The sequence below is a fragment of the Vidua macroura genome, chromosome 26 (genome assembly GCF_024509145.1).
Source record: "Vidua macroura isolate BioBank_ID:100142 chromosome 26, ASM2450914v1, whole genome shotgun sequence".
NCBI classification, from domain to species: Eukaryota; Metazoa; Chordata; class Aves; order Passeriformes; family Viduidae; genus Vidua; species Vidua macroura.
Window position 1 is genome coordinate 1,719,188 of NC_071596.1, and position 13,072 is coordinate 1,732,259.

Genomic DNA, 13,072 nt, shown 5'->3' on the forward strand with positions numbered 1-13,072 from the left:
GGATTCATATATAGTAAAAAGTCTTTATTAAGAAGGCTTTGAAGTCAAAAAATAAAACTCTTGATACAATTTTCATAACCGTCAAGTCAGCTCAGCAAATATATAATCAGTACTTTAGCCATGTAAGGTTAAAGGTCCGTTATTTTCTTTTTAAAATAAAATATATTTTAGTTTTTAAAATTTATTCAATAAAGTACATATTTTCCTATAAATTCCCTACATATACATAAAGAGGTAAAAAAGAAAAAAATAAAACAAAACCAAAGAAGCCTAAAAAAAAAACCCAAACCCAACCAAAGAACAAAAAAACAAACCAAACCAAAAAAAACCAAACAAGCAAACAAACAAACAAAAAAAAACCCCAAAACAAAAAAAAAAAACCCAAAAAACCCTAAAAAAAAAAAAACCAAAAAAAAAAAAACCAAACTAATCCCAAAATAAAATGGAGATAGAAATCTGTCTGGTTTTTGTGACATGGTGTGTTAACTGTGCCCCCTCCATTCCATGACCTCTTGACCTCACATCACACATTTTTGGGCAGTTTTCACATTGGCAAAATACAAGATAGACCTGCATTACAAAAAAAAAAAAAAAAAAAAAAAAAAAAAAAAAAAAAAAAAAAAAAAAAAAAAAAATTAAAAAAAAATAAAATAAAATTATTGAACCACTGAGAATCATCCCCCCCCAAAAAAAACCTACATACAAAAAGAACCACAAAAAATTATTATAATAATAATAGAATGATTTTAAAAAAATAAAAGACAACCCTTGTGTGTCCTAAAATAAAAAGTGCAACCGGACCTTTTCTTTCTGGTTATTTCAGTTTGCAAACGGAATACTGGTATTTGGGAAGGACTGGTGGAGAACAGCCGGGCTCCCTCCCCAGCCCCGCAGCCAGGTGAAGAGTTAAAGCTATTCTGTAAACATCGGAGTTTCCTCCTCGCGGAATTCACGCCCCTCTTTCCTCATCCTCATCTTCTTCTTCGGCCCCTTCTCCCCACCCTCCCGACCCCCCGCATTTGGCCTCCCCCCGCCCCGCCGTGCCCTCTGCGCCTCTCCAGCTCCGCCGCCGCCTCTCCCCCCTCCCCGCCCCCGTCGGATCTGGTATTAAATAAAAAGCTCCATTTCAACAGTAGAAAGTCCTTAAAACGCCGTGGTGTTGGGGTGGAGGGGGGGGTCGCTGGGCGAGCCCCCGGGCTAGGAGAAGATGTGGATGGCTTGGGTGGCGGGCACGTGGCACGCGGGGCACTGCGGCTGCGCCCGGCCGCAGATGCGCAGGGCGCACTCCATGCAGAACAGGTTGTGGCCGCAGGGCACCAGCGCAGCCATCACCTCGCTCTCCAGGCACACCATGCACTCCCGGGAGCTCTTGCGGTGCCCGTCCGAGCTGCTCGAGTCGGTGGGCGAGCCTGAGGCGGCTGAGATGCTGCCGGGCAGCGAGGAGGAGGAGGAGTAGCCGGTGCTGTTGGAGAAGGAGGAGAGCGAGCCCTGGGCGGGCAGCCAGGCCAGGGCGCCGGCGGGGTCGCTGGGGATGCGCCGTGCCGAGGGGTGCTCCAGCCCCGCCGCCCCGCTCTCGGGCAGGGTGGGCGAGTGGCGCGGCGTGGCCGGGCCGCTGTTGCGTCTCTGCGAGCTGTTGATGGAGGAGCAGCTGCTGAAGGCTTGCAGGGGGTTGCCCGAGCGCTCGAAGGGCGACCAGATGGTGGTGGTGGGCGTGGTGAGGTCGAGGGCCAAGAAGTCGAAGCCGAAGTCGCACTCGTCGGAGCCCAGCGGGGCCGGGGGCTCGCTGAAGGTGCTGTAGGGGCTGGTGGGGCTGGCAGCCGCCACGCGCCCGCTGTAGAAGGACTCGGTGGAGCCGCTGCCCAGGGAGCTGAGGCTGTCGTTGCGCAGCGCGGCCGAGGGGCGCTGGGCAGGGTGGGGGGCCTTGGCCCACGGGGCGGCCGCGCCGCCCTGCAGGTCGAGGCAGACGTCGGTGCCGTTGGAGTGGAAGTCGTTGTCGGCGTTGACGTCGATGAAGGAGCCTGTCCTCATGGTGATGTGCGCCTCGATCTCCTCCCGCGCCCGGTCCACGTTCTCGGGCATGCCCGTCACCTCGAACACGGGCTCCTTGTCCCGGCTGGGCGTCACGATGTACGTGTGCGTCTGCTGCTGGATGCGCTTGATGGTGGCTCCCTTGGGTCCCACCACCAGCCCCACCACGCGGTAGGGGACCCTCACCTGGATGGTGGTCTGGCCTGGCAGGTTGGGGGGCCCCTGCATGGCCCCCGTCAGCCCGTTGACTTTGTTGCGCGTGGCCCGGATCATGGAGAAGTGCTCGGCGGCTGAGAGGATCTCCCGCTTGGCCATCTCCACATCCTCCTTCCTGCCAGTGACGATGAACACGGGCTCCTCGCCCCTGACCGGTGTCTTGATGTACGTGTTGGTCTTGGCGCGCAGGGCTTTGATTTTGCAGCCTGCAGGGCAAGGACAAGGGGGAAAAATGACACATCAACGCTGGGCCTCACAGTGACCCTCTGCTCACCCAGGATGGGGACACAATGGACCAGCAGAAACCAGCAGGAACCAGCAGGAACCAGCAGGTCCCTCTGGCTCTGCACCTGCAGCATGGACACCCTTGGAAAGAGGGGTCCCTCCTGCCTCCAAGGCTGAGTGGGGCTCATGGCTCAGTGCTGGGGGGCTGCCCTGGCTTCTCCTGGCTTCTGGCACTGCTCTGACCCTCAGGGGTTGGGGATCAGCAGGATGCAGCCTGCAGCCTTGCTCCACAGGGCTGGGACAGGCATGGGCAGAGGTGTCAGGGCAGGCAGCTATGGGGCACCATCAGGGCCACTGAGCAGGTGAGAAGCTGGATTCACTCCAGAGGTGTTTAAGGAGGTACAAAGAAAAAAAAGATGCCAAGATGAAAAAGAAGGAAAAGGCTGTTTGGATCTTGCAGGAACACTGACACCTCTGAGCCAGCAGCTGAACCTGAGGAACAGCCCTGGATGCACTCCTGGAGGGACAGGGGAGCTGGACCTTCCCCAGGTGCGGGACACAGCTATTCCCCCCCCCACCCTGTCCCACAGGAGGGATCCCCTGTGCCTGGGCTGGGGCAGGGGTGCTCCCAGGGCTCCTGCTCTCCGTTCTGGAAAGTCCTGCTTCCCCTGCAGGAGGAACATGATTCAGCAGGCAGAGCTGCCCACGGCTGGCTGTGGGATTGCGAGATGGGGCTGCAGCTCTGCCCTGGCCCCATAGAGCCCTGGGCACGGCCCAGCTGGGCTCTGGCTGTGGGTCCTGGCAGCATCGTCCAGCCAAAGGCTCCCGCTCTCCTCAGGGGCTGCAAAAGGCTCCAGCTCTCCTCCAGGGCCACTTTGCTCTGCTCCACTGAGGAGCAGTCTGTGCCTGCCAGCCCAGCCCCACTCCCTGCACCCCCAGTCCTAATTGCATCCACTCTTCATTAAGTCCCCGTGAACCAGGCACAGCACAACCGAGCTGAGCTCAGTGACCACTGGCACACAGCAGTGAGTGACCCCCTCTGTCCCCTCCCAGCCCTGAGCTTTGCAGGGCATCCAGCACAAAGCTGGGAGCCAGCAGGGATGGAGGGTGCTCCACTGGAGCCCTGGGCTTGTCCCTGGCCATGGCAAGTGCTGCAGATCCCTGTGGATAAACAGCTCGGCTCCTCTGGGCACAGCCGAGCAGCTGCAAGTGCCTGGCTGGCTCAGGGCACTCCTTCCCCTCCTCCTCTTCCCAGACGCTCCCTGAGGAAGGGCAGGGCTGCTCTTCCAGCTGTGAGGCTGGAGAAGGAAAGGCCTAGAAGGCTGAAGGGCCTCAGCACATGAAAGATGCACAGCTGCTGGAGAGAGCCCAGAGATGCTGCTAGGGCTGGAGCCCCTCTGCTCTGGAGCCAGGCTGGGAGAACTGGGGGTGCTCAGCTGGAGAGGAGAAGGCTCCAGGGAGAGCTCAGAGCCCCTGGCAGGGCCTGAAGCGGCTCCAGGAGAGCTGGAGAGGGACTGGGGACAAGGCCTGGAGGGACAGGATGCAGGGAATGGCTCCCACTGCCTGAGGGCAGGGCTGGATGGGATCTTGGGCAGGAATTGTTCCCTGGCAGGGTGGGAGAATTGGGGTTCTGTAGCCAGGTTTTGGTAGCAGCGAGGTTACAGGGCTGGTTTCTATGAGCAGCTGCCAGAAGCTTCCCCTGTCTCCACAATTCCAGCCAGCTCCAGGATGGACCTGGCACTGGCCAAGGCCCAGCCCAGCAAAGATGGTAGGGACACCTTGGGATCACGGATTTAAGAAGGAAAAAAGGTCTTCAGCAGCTGTAATTTGGTCTAGAGAAGAGCAGGGTTAGAACATGTGAGAGAAGCAGCTCTGCAGACACCCAGGGCAGGGCAGGAGGAGGGGCAGGAGCTGAGATTCCCCTGCAGCCTCTGGGGAAAACCACAGTGAAGGCCATGGAAGTCCACAGGGGTGTAGATGCACCTGCAGCCCCAGGAGGAGCCCACAGGGAGCAGAGGAATGCCCAAAGAAGGCTGTGAGCCTGTGGGAAGCCTGAGCTGGGGCAGGGTCCTGCAGACCTGTGGAGAGAGGAGCCCATGCTGGAGCAGGTTTGCTGGAAGCACCTGTGACCCTGAGGGGACCCAGGCTGGGACAGCGTGTGGAGACCTGTGTCCCGTGGGAGGGACTCACACTGGGGCAGGGGCAGGGCTCCAACTCCCCTCCCTGAGCAGCAGGAGGAACATCGTGGGATGAAGTGACTGTGATCCCCATTCCCATCTCCCTGCCCCATCTCCCAGGGCAGAGGGAGAGCCCAGGAAGGATGGAGGGGATAGGGGAAGGTATTTTAAATATTTACTTCTCATGGTCCTGCTCTGATTTTGTTAATAATAAATTCAGTTAGTACCCCTAAGCTGAGTCTGTTTTGCCCTTGTCCATATTGGGTGAGGGATCTTTCCCTGCCCTTATCTCAGCCCATGAACCCGTTGTTGTATTTTCTCTCCCTGTCCACTTGTGGAGGGCAGTGATGGAGCAGCTTTGGTGGGTGCCTGGAACCAGCCAGAGTCAACTCACTCCAGTGAAACAAGGTGCCCAGAGCAGCTGTGGCTGCCCCTGGATCCCTGGCAGTGCCCAAGGCCAGGCTGGATGGGGCTTGGAGCAGCCTGGGACAGTGGAAGGTGTCCCTGCCATGGCAGGGCTGGCACTGGATGGGCTTCAACATCCCCTCCAGCCCAAACCATTCTGGGATTCCGTGACTCAGCAGGGCTGCGGTGGCACAAGAAGCTGAGTCAGGTCTGTCCCAAGCAGGTAAATCAATCCAGGCTCTCCAGCAGCACCCAGAGAGCAGGGGGGATGAGGAGCTGTGCTGTTCCTGCAGCCCCAGCTGTGCTGCAATCCCAGGGCACAAAGCCTCGTGGATGACAAGAAGTAAAAACCTGTCACAGTGAGTGGTGTCACACTGGGAGGTGTCACAGCCAGGCTCCTCAGCACCACCAAACCCTGGCAGGTGGATTTATGGCTGGGGCACACAGTACAGCAGTGGCCCAGGGACTGGGGTAGGGCAGAGCCACCGAAGGGGACATTTACTGAGGCCATCACCCTGTGCCAGCTCCTACAGGGCTGTGCTGGGAGAGGTGCCTGTAACTGCCACGTTCCCCTCCTGGATTCTTCCTGGTGCCTGCTGTAGAATCTGCCCCAGCCCCACTGCTGGGCAAACCAGGACAAGCCCAGGGCAGTGGGAAGAGGCTCTGCTGTGCCTCCCATGGGCACCAGCCTCACGTCCAAGGTCCCAAACTCACCCTTTGCAGCATCACAGAATCATGGAATATCTCAACTTGGGAGGGACCCACCAGGATGGAGTGCAGCCCTGTCCCTGCACAGCCACCCCACCAAGCCCACCCTGAGCATCCCTGAGAGCGCTGGCCAAACGCTCCTGGAGCTCTGGCAGCCTCGGGGCCGGGACCATTCCCTGGGGAGCCTGGGCAGTGCCAGCAGCCTCGGGGGGAAGAACCTTTCCCTGAGCTCCACCCCAACCCTCACCAAGTGGCAGTTTCAAAGGCAGGATGCAAAGCCCCTGGCAGCTCCAGGAGCTGCACACAGAAACCACGCAGGAGCCACATCCCACAGGGCTCATGGCCCAGTGAGGCTCTTCCTCACCCTCTCCATCACACCAGCAGCACCCCTGGGACCCAAATGATGCCATGGCAGCACCAAAGAGAGGAAGAGATTGTCTGGCTGCTCCTGTGAGCTCTTCACAGGGACCAAGCCAGAAACCTTGGACAGAAATCAAAGGGTGCCTGGCTTGGCCAGTTCCACCCTCCTCAAACCAGCAGCACAGGAAAAATGCCCCCAGCCCGTGGCTGCTGGATGCTGCCAGGGCCATGGACGGCACCAAACACCACTGGGGTGGGAGGTGGGTTTCCCAGGGGAGGGGTAGGAGAGGAGCATGGCAGGTCTGGGAGGGTGGGGGTGTGGGGTCACCCCTGCCTGTCCCAGAGCCACAGCAGGAAACGCTGGCCAGGGAGGCACTGCCTGAGGCTGTGTGCTGGCACCAGCACCAGGAACTGTGCCTGCCAGGAGGCTTCAGCACCGGGACACACCAAGGGACTGATCTGTCCTGCCCTGTCCCCAGGCCCAAACTCCTCCTGACACCCCCTGGCTGCAGGGACTCCCAGGCAAAGATCCCAGACCTGGAGCAGGCAGGATGGGCAGGAGGGGCAGCCTGCCCAGGCTGGGGTGAACTGGGCAGTGTTTAACACTGGCACAGCAAGTGATGGCTCTAGGACATGGGGACTGGTGACACAAGGTCCCAGCTGGACATCCCTGTCCTCCAGCACACCTGCACCCCTGAGGTGGCTGAGCCAGGGCTGGCCCTGTTCCTGCTCAGGAGTGGGGGATGGCACCTCATGGCTGAGCCCCCTAGAGCCAGATGGACTTGAACTGCAAGCTGGGGTTTAGCCAGCAACTGCAGCTGGGGGAATCGTGGAATGGCTTGGGTTAGAAAGGACCTTAGAGTTGATCTTGTTCCACCTCTTGCCAAGGGCAGGGACACCTTCCACTGTCCCAGGCTGCTCCAAAACCCATCCAGCCTGGCCTTGGGCACTGCCAGGGATCCAGGGGCAGCCACAGCTGCTCTGGGCACCCTGGGCCAGGGCCTGCCCACCCTCAAAGGGAACAATTCCTGCCCAATATCCCATCCAGCCCTGCCCTCTGGCAGTGGGAGCCATTCCCTGGCTCCTGTCCCTGCAGGCCTTGTCCCCAGTCCCTCTCCAGCTCTCCTGGAGCCGCTTCAGGCTCTGCCAGGGCCTCTGAGCTCTCCCTGGAGCCTTCTCCTCTCCAGGGGAGCACCCCCAGCTCTCCCAGCCTGGCTCCAGAGCAGAGGGGCTCCAGCCCTGGCAGCATCTCCGTGGCTCCTCTGGCCTGGCTCCAGCAGCTCCACATCTTTCTTGTACTTGGAATGATCTGGACCAGCACAAGACACTTCAGATGAGCCCTTGCAAACCTTCACCCCGGCACACCGTGACTCCATCCTGGATGGCCACATCCCTGTGAAGCTGCTGCAGGACCAGGGTCATGCCCGAGGGGGCCGTGGAAAGGACCTGGAGCTGCCTGGAAGTGCTGGTGAGCTCCCAGCCCGGCAGTGCCAGACCTCAGCCCAGCAGCAGCACGTGGTATCCACACATTCCCCTGACCAAGGGCTGCTGTGCAGCACCAATGGCAACAGAGGAGAACAAAGTGTCAGACTTTGCTGCAAGTCTCCACCAAAGTGGCTTTAAAGATCCAAGTAACACTAGCCCAAAACCAGAGGCAGGATAGAGGGGACAGACCCAGGGATGCTTCAGCCCCAACAGCCCTTTGTGAACACCAGAGCCCAAGAGTGGCTCAGGTGCTGCTACGTCTCTGGTGGAGCTCTGAGTCCCCATGGGCACAAACTCATCCTGACACCCAATGGCCACAGTCAGCTGCCAGCAAACCCCTGCATTCCAGAGGGCTCACCCCCCTCCAAGTGACAGCCCCCGTGCCACCACACCCAGCTGTGCCTGCAGGCACAGCCCCGATGGGGGGTGAGCAGGACACTCCTCCCAAACCATCTGTCTCAACTCCATGCCCTCCTCTTTCACCCTCTCCCCATCCCACACGGCTCCCATTACTCTCCACTCTGCAAAACTGCCCTGGCTGAACCCATCCCACCTGCCCTTGGGATGGGACATGGGTAATTTCTGACAAGGAACAGAATCCCAAGGAATTCTCTCTGGGATAATGTGGTGGTGGAGGCAGCACCCCAGGACAGGCGGCTGCTCTCCCTGGGCATCATCACAGAAAACTCGGCTCTCTGTGAGAAGCCCCAGACAGATCAGGGCTGAGACCTCTGCAGGAGCCCATGAAAACCGGTACAACACTGGGAGAGAGGGCTGGGAAGGGCCTCTCCATCCTCTGTGCTCCAGTGATGGATCCCACGCAGCTCATCCCCACCCTGATCCCAGCACGGCCCGGGCAGCCTCTGCTCCCACATCAGGTGCCTCCTGCCCATGAGGAGGACAGAGCCAGCTCATGCCCTTGCCCAAACCACATCTCTGCTTGACCAAGGAGGTCTGTGCTGGCAGTGCCCAGCTCTGAGCTGGTAAAACCCAAAAAGCGCCAGCAGAGCTTTTCTGGAGGAGCCTCTGATGGCACCAGGCAGGAGGATGGTGTCTGTCACAAACTCAGGAACCCTCTGGTGCCTCACTCATGGCTCTTCCTCTTCCCCAGCTCTGCAGCATCTCCTGGTCTCTGATCCAGAGTTCTGAGCTCCCAGTCCCCTTTGTTACCAGTGGACTGCACAGGATGGGCCAGGACTGGGGCCAGGCGTGGAGGAGAAAACGCTGCACCTCCATCACAGCCCCTCTCCCCTTGCTGAGTGCTCCTTCCCAACTCTGCACACAGGAACGAGCTCATCCCTGCAGCCCTGCTGCAGGAAGCCAGCACATCACACCTTGGCTTCTTCTCCAGACACTGAAGAGTGGGGCAGGGAGGCTGGGCTCCTCTCCTCGGGACACAGTGTGCAGCCAGTGCCAGCTCTCAGATGTACAGGCAGATCCTTCAGCAACCACTTCCATCTGTGTGACCAAGCTCAGGAGTTCCCAGCTCTGCTACGACCCAGCTGGGAGGAGGCAGCCAGGAAGATGTGCCAGGTGCCTCCAGGGACATGGCACCTGGGCAGGAGACAACAGAGAGCAGCAACCCAGTGCTCCAAAATGAGAGGATTCCTTGCACCCCTGTGACCCACAGCGAGGTTACGGTGCCCAGGCTGGCCCAGAGGGGCCCATGGTCACCCTGTGCATCCTCTCAGCACTGGAATGCCAGCCACACTCCAGCAGTGAGGACAGGTGCCAATGTGCCATCCTTCCCTGGATTTACCCTTCGAGCATCCCAGCATCTTCTATAAACAGCAACTTTCCTTCTGTAGAGCTGTGACAGTCCCTGAGTGTCACAGATGGGGAGAGGAGCTGTGGCCCCATCCCACGGGGGGCACCTGGTGGGGAAGGGAAGAGCAGACGCTGCTGGAAATGCCCCTGCAAAGCTGGCACAGCAGGAATCCACAGCAGCACGGAGCTCCCAGAGTCAGGGCAGCTCTAACACCTGCCCCGTGCTCCTGGTGACTCCTGCTCCCCCCAAGGCTCTCTGTGCTGGATGGCAAGAGGGGCCCACACTGCTCCAGCCGGTGCCACAGCACTTTTTGGAGACAGTCCCTCCCACAGCAGGAGTCACGACCAGGCTGGCAGGCAAAGGCACAGGCAGGGAATCCCACCAGACCCGTGTGGGCAGGGGGGAGAGGAGCCACAGATCCCAGCTGGAAGAGCAGCCACAGATCCCAGCAGGCAGATGCTGCTCCGTGGTGGCACCGATGCCAATCCAGACATGGGCTCATGACAAACACTCCTCCAGCTCAGGGAAGAAAACACCAATTTGATTTAGAGAACAAAGATTTACCTGATGGGCTGCTGCTGCTCCTTTGTGAAAGGGTTAAATTAGGGCATCTGAAGGAGAGAAACTGAAGAAAAGAAGTAGGAGAAGTTGTGTCCACCTGCCTGTGTCCCACCTCAGCCAGCACAGGACAGGACATCCATGTGCTGGTCCTGGCTGCCAGGACCTCCCTGGTCCCCACTTGCCACAGCAGCCAGGTCTGGGCAAAGCAGGACGGGTCCCCAAGAGCCCCAAGGTGTGTGGGGAGAGATCCTGAGCCTTGTCCCAGCTCCAGCCCCTTCCAGGGCACCCGAGGTACACATCTTCATCCCTTCCTATGTTCCAGGCGTGGCAGCACCACAAATTTCTGCTCTCTGGATCACAACCAGGCTGGACAGTGAGGGGAAGACAAGAATGACAGGGGCATGGCCTGGGTGACCCAACCCAGCCCTGCAGTGTCACCAGCAGGGCACATTTTGTCACCACGATGATGGTCCAGCCAAACACCCCAAGTCTCACCTCTACAGCCAGACCTCACTGCCACGGGGCTCCCAAAACTGAGGGAGACTCGCAGGGGGGCCCTGGGAACCAGAAGGTCTGGAGGGAGAGCAGCAGCACAGCGTGAGTGAGAAGGGCTCTGCTCCATGTGAGCCCTGAGGAATAAGCTCGGTGTTGCTCAGGCTACACCTGAGCATCCTTGCTGTAATGCAGCTGCCAGCAGCACGGAGAGCAGCTGGAGCACAAAGACACCGCTGCCAGCCCCGTGCTGCCCACCGCCCGTCCCGCAGCGTGACCGAGGGTGCCGAGTGCCCCTCCTCAACAAAAGCCCAGCACAAGGCCACCACACTGCATCCCGGCAGGCCAAGGGCAGGAAACACAAAGGGAAACCCCTGGAGAGGGCTGCTCCTGCCCATGGGCTGGGGCTGCAGCAGGGAGCTTCGGCTCGCAGCTGGCCCCAGGTCACCTCCAGGCCCACACGGTGCCCCTCCAGCACCCCTCCTCAAGCCAATATAATAATTTCTTCGGCAGTATTTTTTTTTGTAAGTTTCACGAGCCTGCGAAGCTTAGCAAGCACCCAAACTCCACCAAGGTGTTTGGGCAGGTATCTGGCTGTGCCCCAAACTCCTCGGGGAGCTGGAGGGGCAGCACCGGGGTCTCACAACAGCGAAACACCCAGGGCAAGGAAGGCAGCGGCCGGCAGCTCCCGGGCCAAGCGCAGCCATTCCCCGGCAGATCCAGCGGGCTCCCGGCAGAGCCCAGCCCCGGCACAGGTTCTGTTTCACGCCGCCGCACCCCGCGGCTCGGCAGAGCCCGGCGGCTCGGCCACCAAATCCAGGTCTCATCCAGCCCGGGAGGAGGAGGAAGAGGAGGAGGAGGAGGAGGAGAATCCCCGGGAGCAGGGCGCGGTGCCACGCTCCGCTCCCCGGCTCTGCCCCGCCGCTCGCGGGGCCCGGCGGGGTCCCGCAACCCGGGGGGACCCCCGGCCGGGGCGCTGGGACCGCAGAGGGGTGCAAGGAAAGTTGGGAGGCCGGGAAGCGGGGCCGGCTGGGAGGCAGCGCAGGCCAATGGGAAGCGCAGAGCATGATGTCACCGCGCTCATCACAGCATGGCTCTGGCTAACAAAGAGAACAATGAGGCTGCCCAGTTCCTCGCTTCCCCCCTGGAAAAAAAGCCCCCCGACCCCCGGCCCGCAGCCCCCCGGGCAGGGAGGGCTGGGAGCCGCCGGGCGAGGGCAGGGCTGGGGTGCTGGACCCCACAAGGGCGAAACACCCCGGAGGTCACGCTCCCTGCCAGGGGATTCCTGCCGGGATCCCTGCGGGCAGCAGCTCCCTTCCTTTCCCTTTTTTTCCCCTTATATCCTCCGCCCTGGGTCTTTTCTTTTTGATTTTTCAAGGTGAAAGTTTGGTTTATTTGGTACGTCCTGGAGACAAAGCCCACTCCAGGCACACCCACCCGGCGGGGCTGGGGCGTCCCTTTGTGACAGGTGGGTGCGAGCGGCTCCTCGGCCGCCTGCGGAGCTCCGGCCACCTACAAACGAGCGGGTTAATGACCATTTATATCGGATTTATCAGTAAGATTTGTAAACGAAGTCTAAGATAAGGGGCACCGTTTACACGCCGGGTCTGAGATATGGAGCTGGAGGGGAGGGGGCAGAGGCACAACTACAATGAAAGCAAAGCTCTCGCCTCGCTCCGTGTCCTGGCAGCTCCCACGGACTCGCGTGGCTCCCGGGAACTTTCCGTAGGCAGCCGGCGTTATCCCCACCCGGGCCGATGGAGTTTAATTGCTATTTCCAGGCAGTTCGCCGGGACCGGCGCGGAGCGCAGCTCCCGGGACCCGCGGCCGACTTTCGGGGCCGCGGGATGTGTCGCCGTTAAGTTTCCGCCTCCGCGGAGACAAAGCCCCGAAACTGCCCCAAATCGCGGCGGGCCGGCGCGAGGGAGGAGGGTCCCCGTGTCCCGCCGTGTCCCCACGCCGCGTTACCTTGCCGGCCCACGATCTCGGCGACGTGCTCGGAGCTGGGCACGGGCACGCACTCGGTCATGTTCACGCTCTTCTTCCTGCTCGCCGGCGGCTCGGGCAGCAGCGCGGGCGGCCCCAGCGGCGGGGCCAGGCTGCCGAAGGCGCCCGCGGCCGGGGCGGGGGCCGGCACCGGGGAGCCGCCGCCGCGCTCCCGCTCCCTTAGGCCGCCCGGCCCCGCGGCCCCCGCCGGCTCCTCCGCGCCCTCCAGCCCCAGCAGCGAGAGCTGGTCCAGGGCGAACCTCAGCGCGGCGGCTTCGCCCTGCGCCGGCGGCCCCGGCGGCCCCTCCCGCTCCTGGCCGGGCTCGGGCTCCGGCGGCGGGTCCTGCCCGGCGGGCGGCGGCGGGCTGAGCAGGGTGAGGCAGCGCGGCGGGCCGCGGGCCGGCTGCCCGGGCTCGGGCTGGTACATGGAGCCGGGCATGGCGCGGAGCGGGCGCGGAGCGCAGCGGGCCGGGGCCGGGGCGGTGCCGCTGCCCGGGGCCGCCGCCGCCGCCTCCCTGCGCCCCCCGCCCCGCCCGGCGATGGGCCGGGCCGCGCCCGCCGCGCGCATGCGCGACACGGCCCCGCCCTCCGGCCCGGGCCCTCCCCGCCGGAGCCCCGCCCACCGGGCCACGCCCTTCTGTGCCCCGCCCTCCCCTCCGCG

The 13,072-nt window shown here is 61.0% G+C and overlaps 1 protein-coding gene across 2 annotated transcripts; it reads right to left on the bottom strand.

The window, feature by feature from the left end:
* Window positions 1-1,078: 1,078 nt before the first annotated feature.
* On the bottom strand, window positions 1,079-12,850 carry MEX3D (mex-3 RNA binding family member D). Of its 2 annotated transcripts, none has more exons than XM_053999323.1 (2): window positions 12,394-12,850; window positions 1,079-2,450 (listed from the first exon to the last, which is right to left on the bottom strand). In XM_053999323.1, the coding sequence occupies exons 1-2, from the start codon at window positions 12,848-12,850 to the stop codon at window positions 1,198-1,200; spliced, it is 1,710 nt and encodes a 569-aa protein (XP_053855298.1). In that variant the 3' UTR covers window positions 1,079-1,197. The 2 variants fall into 2 exon arrangements, with proteins under 2 accessions (XP_053855298.1, XP_053855299.1); XM_053999324.1 differs by lacking the exon at window positions 12,394-12,850 and adding an exon at window positions 8,939-9,499.
* Between the last annotated feature and the right edge of the window lie 222 nt (window positions 12,851-13,072).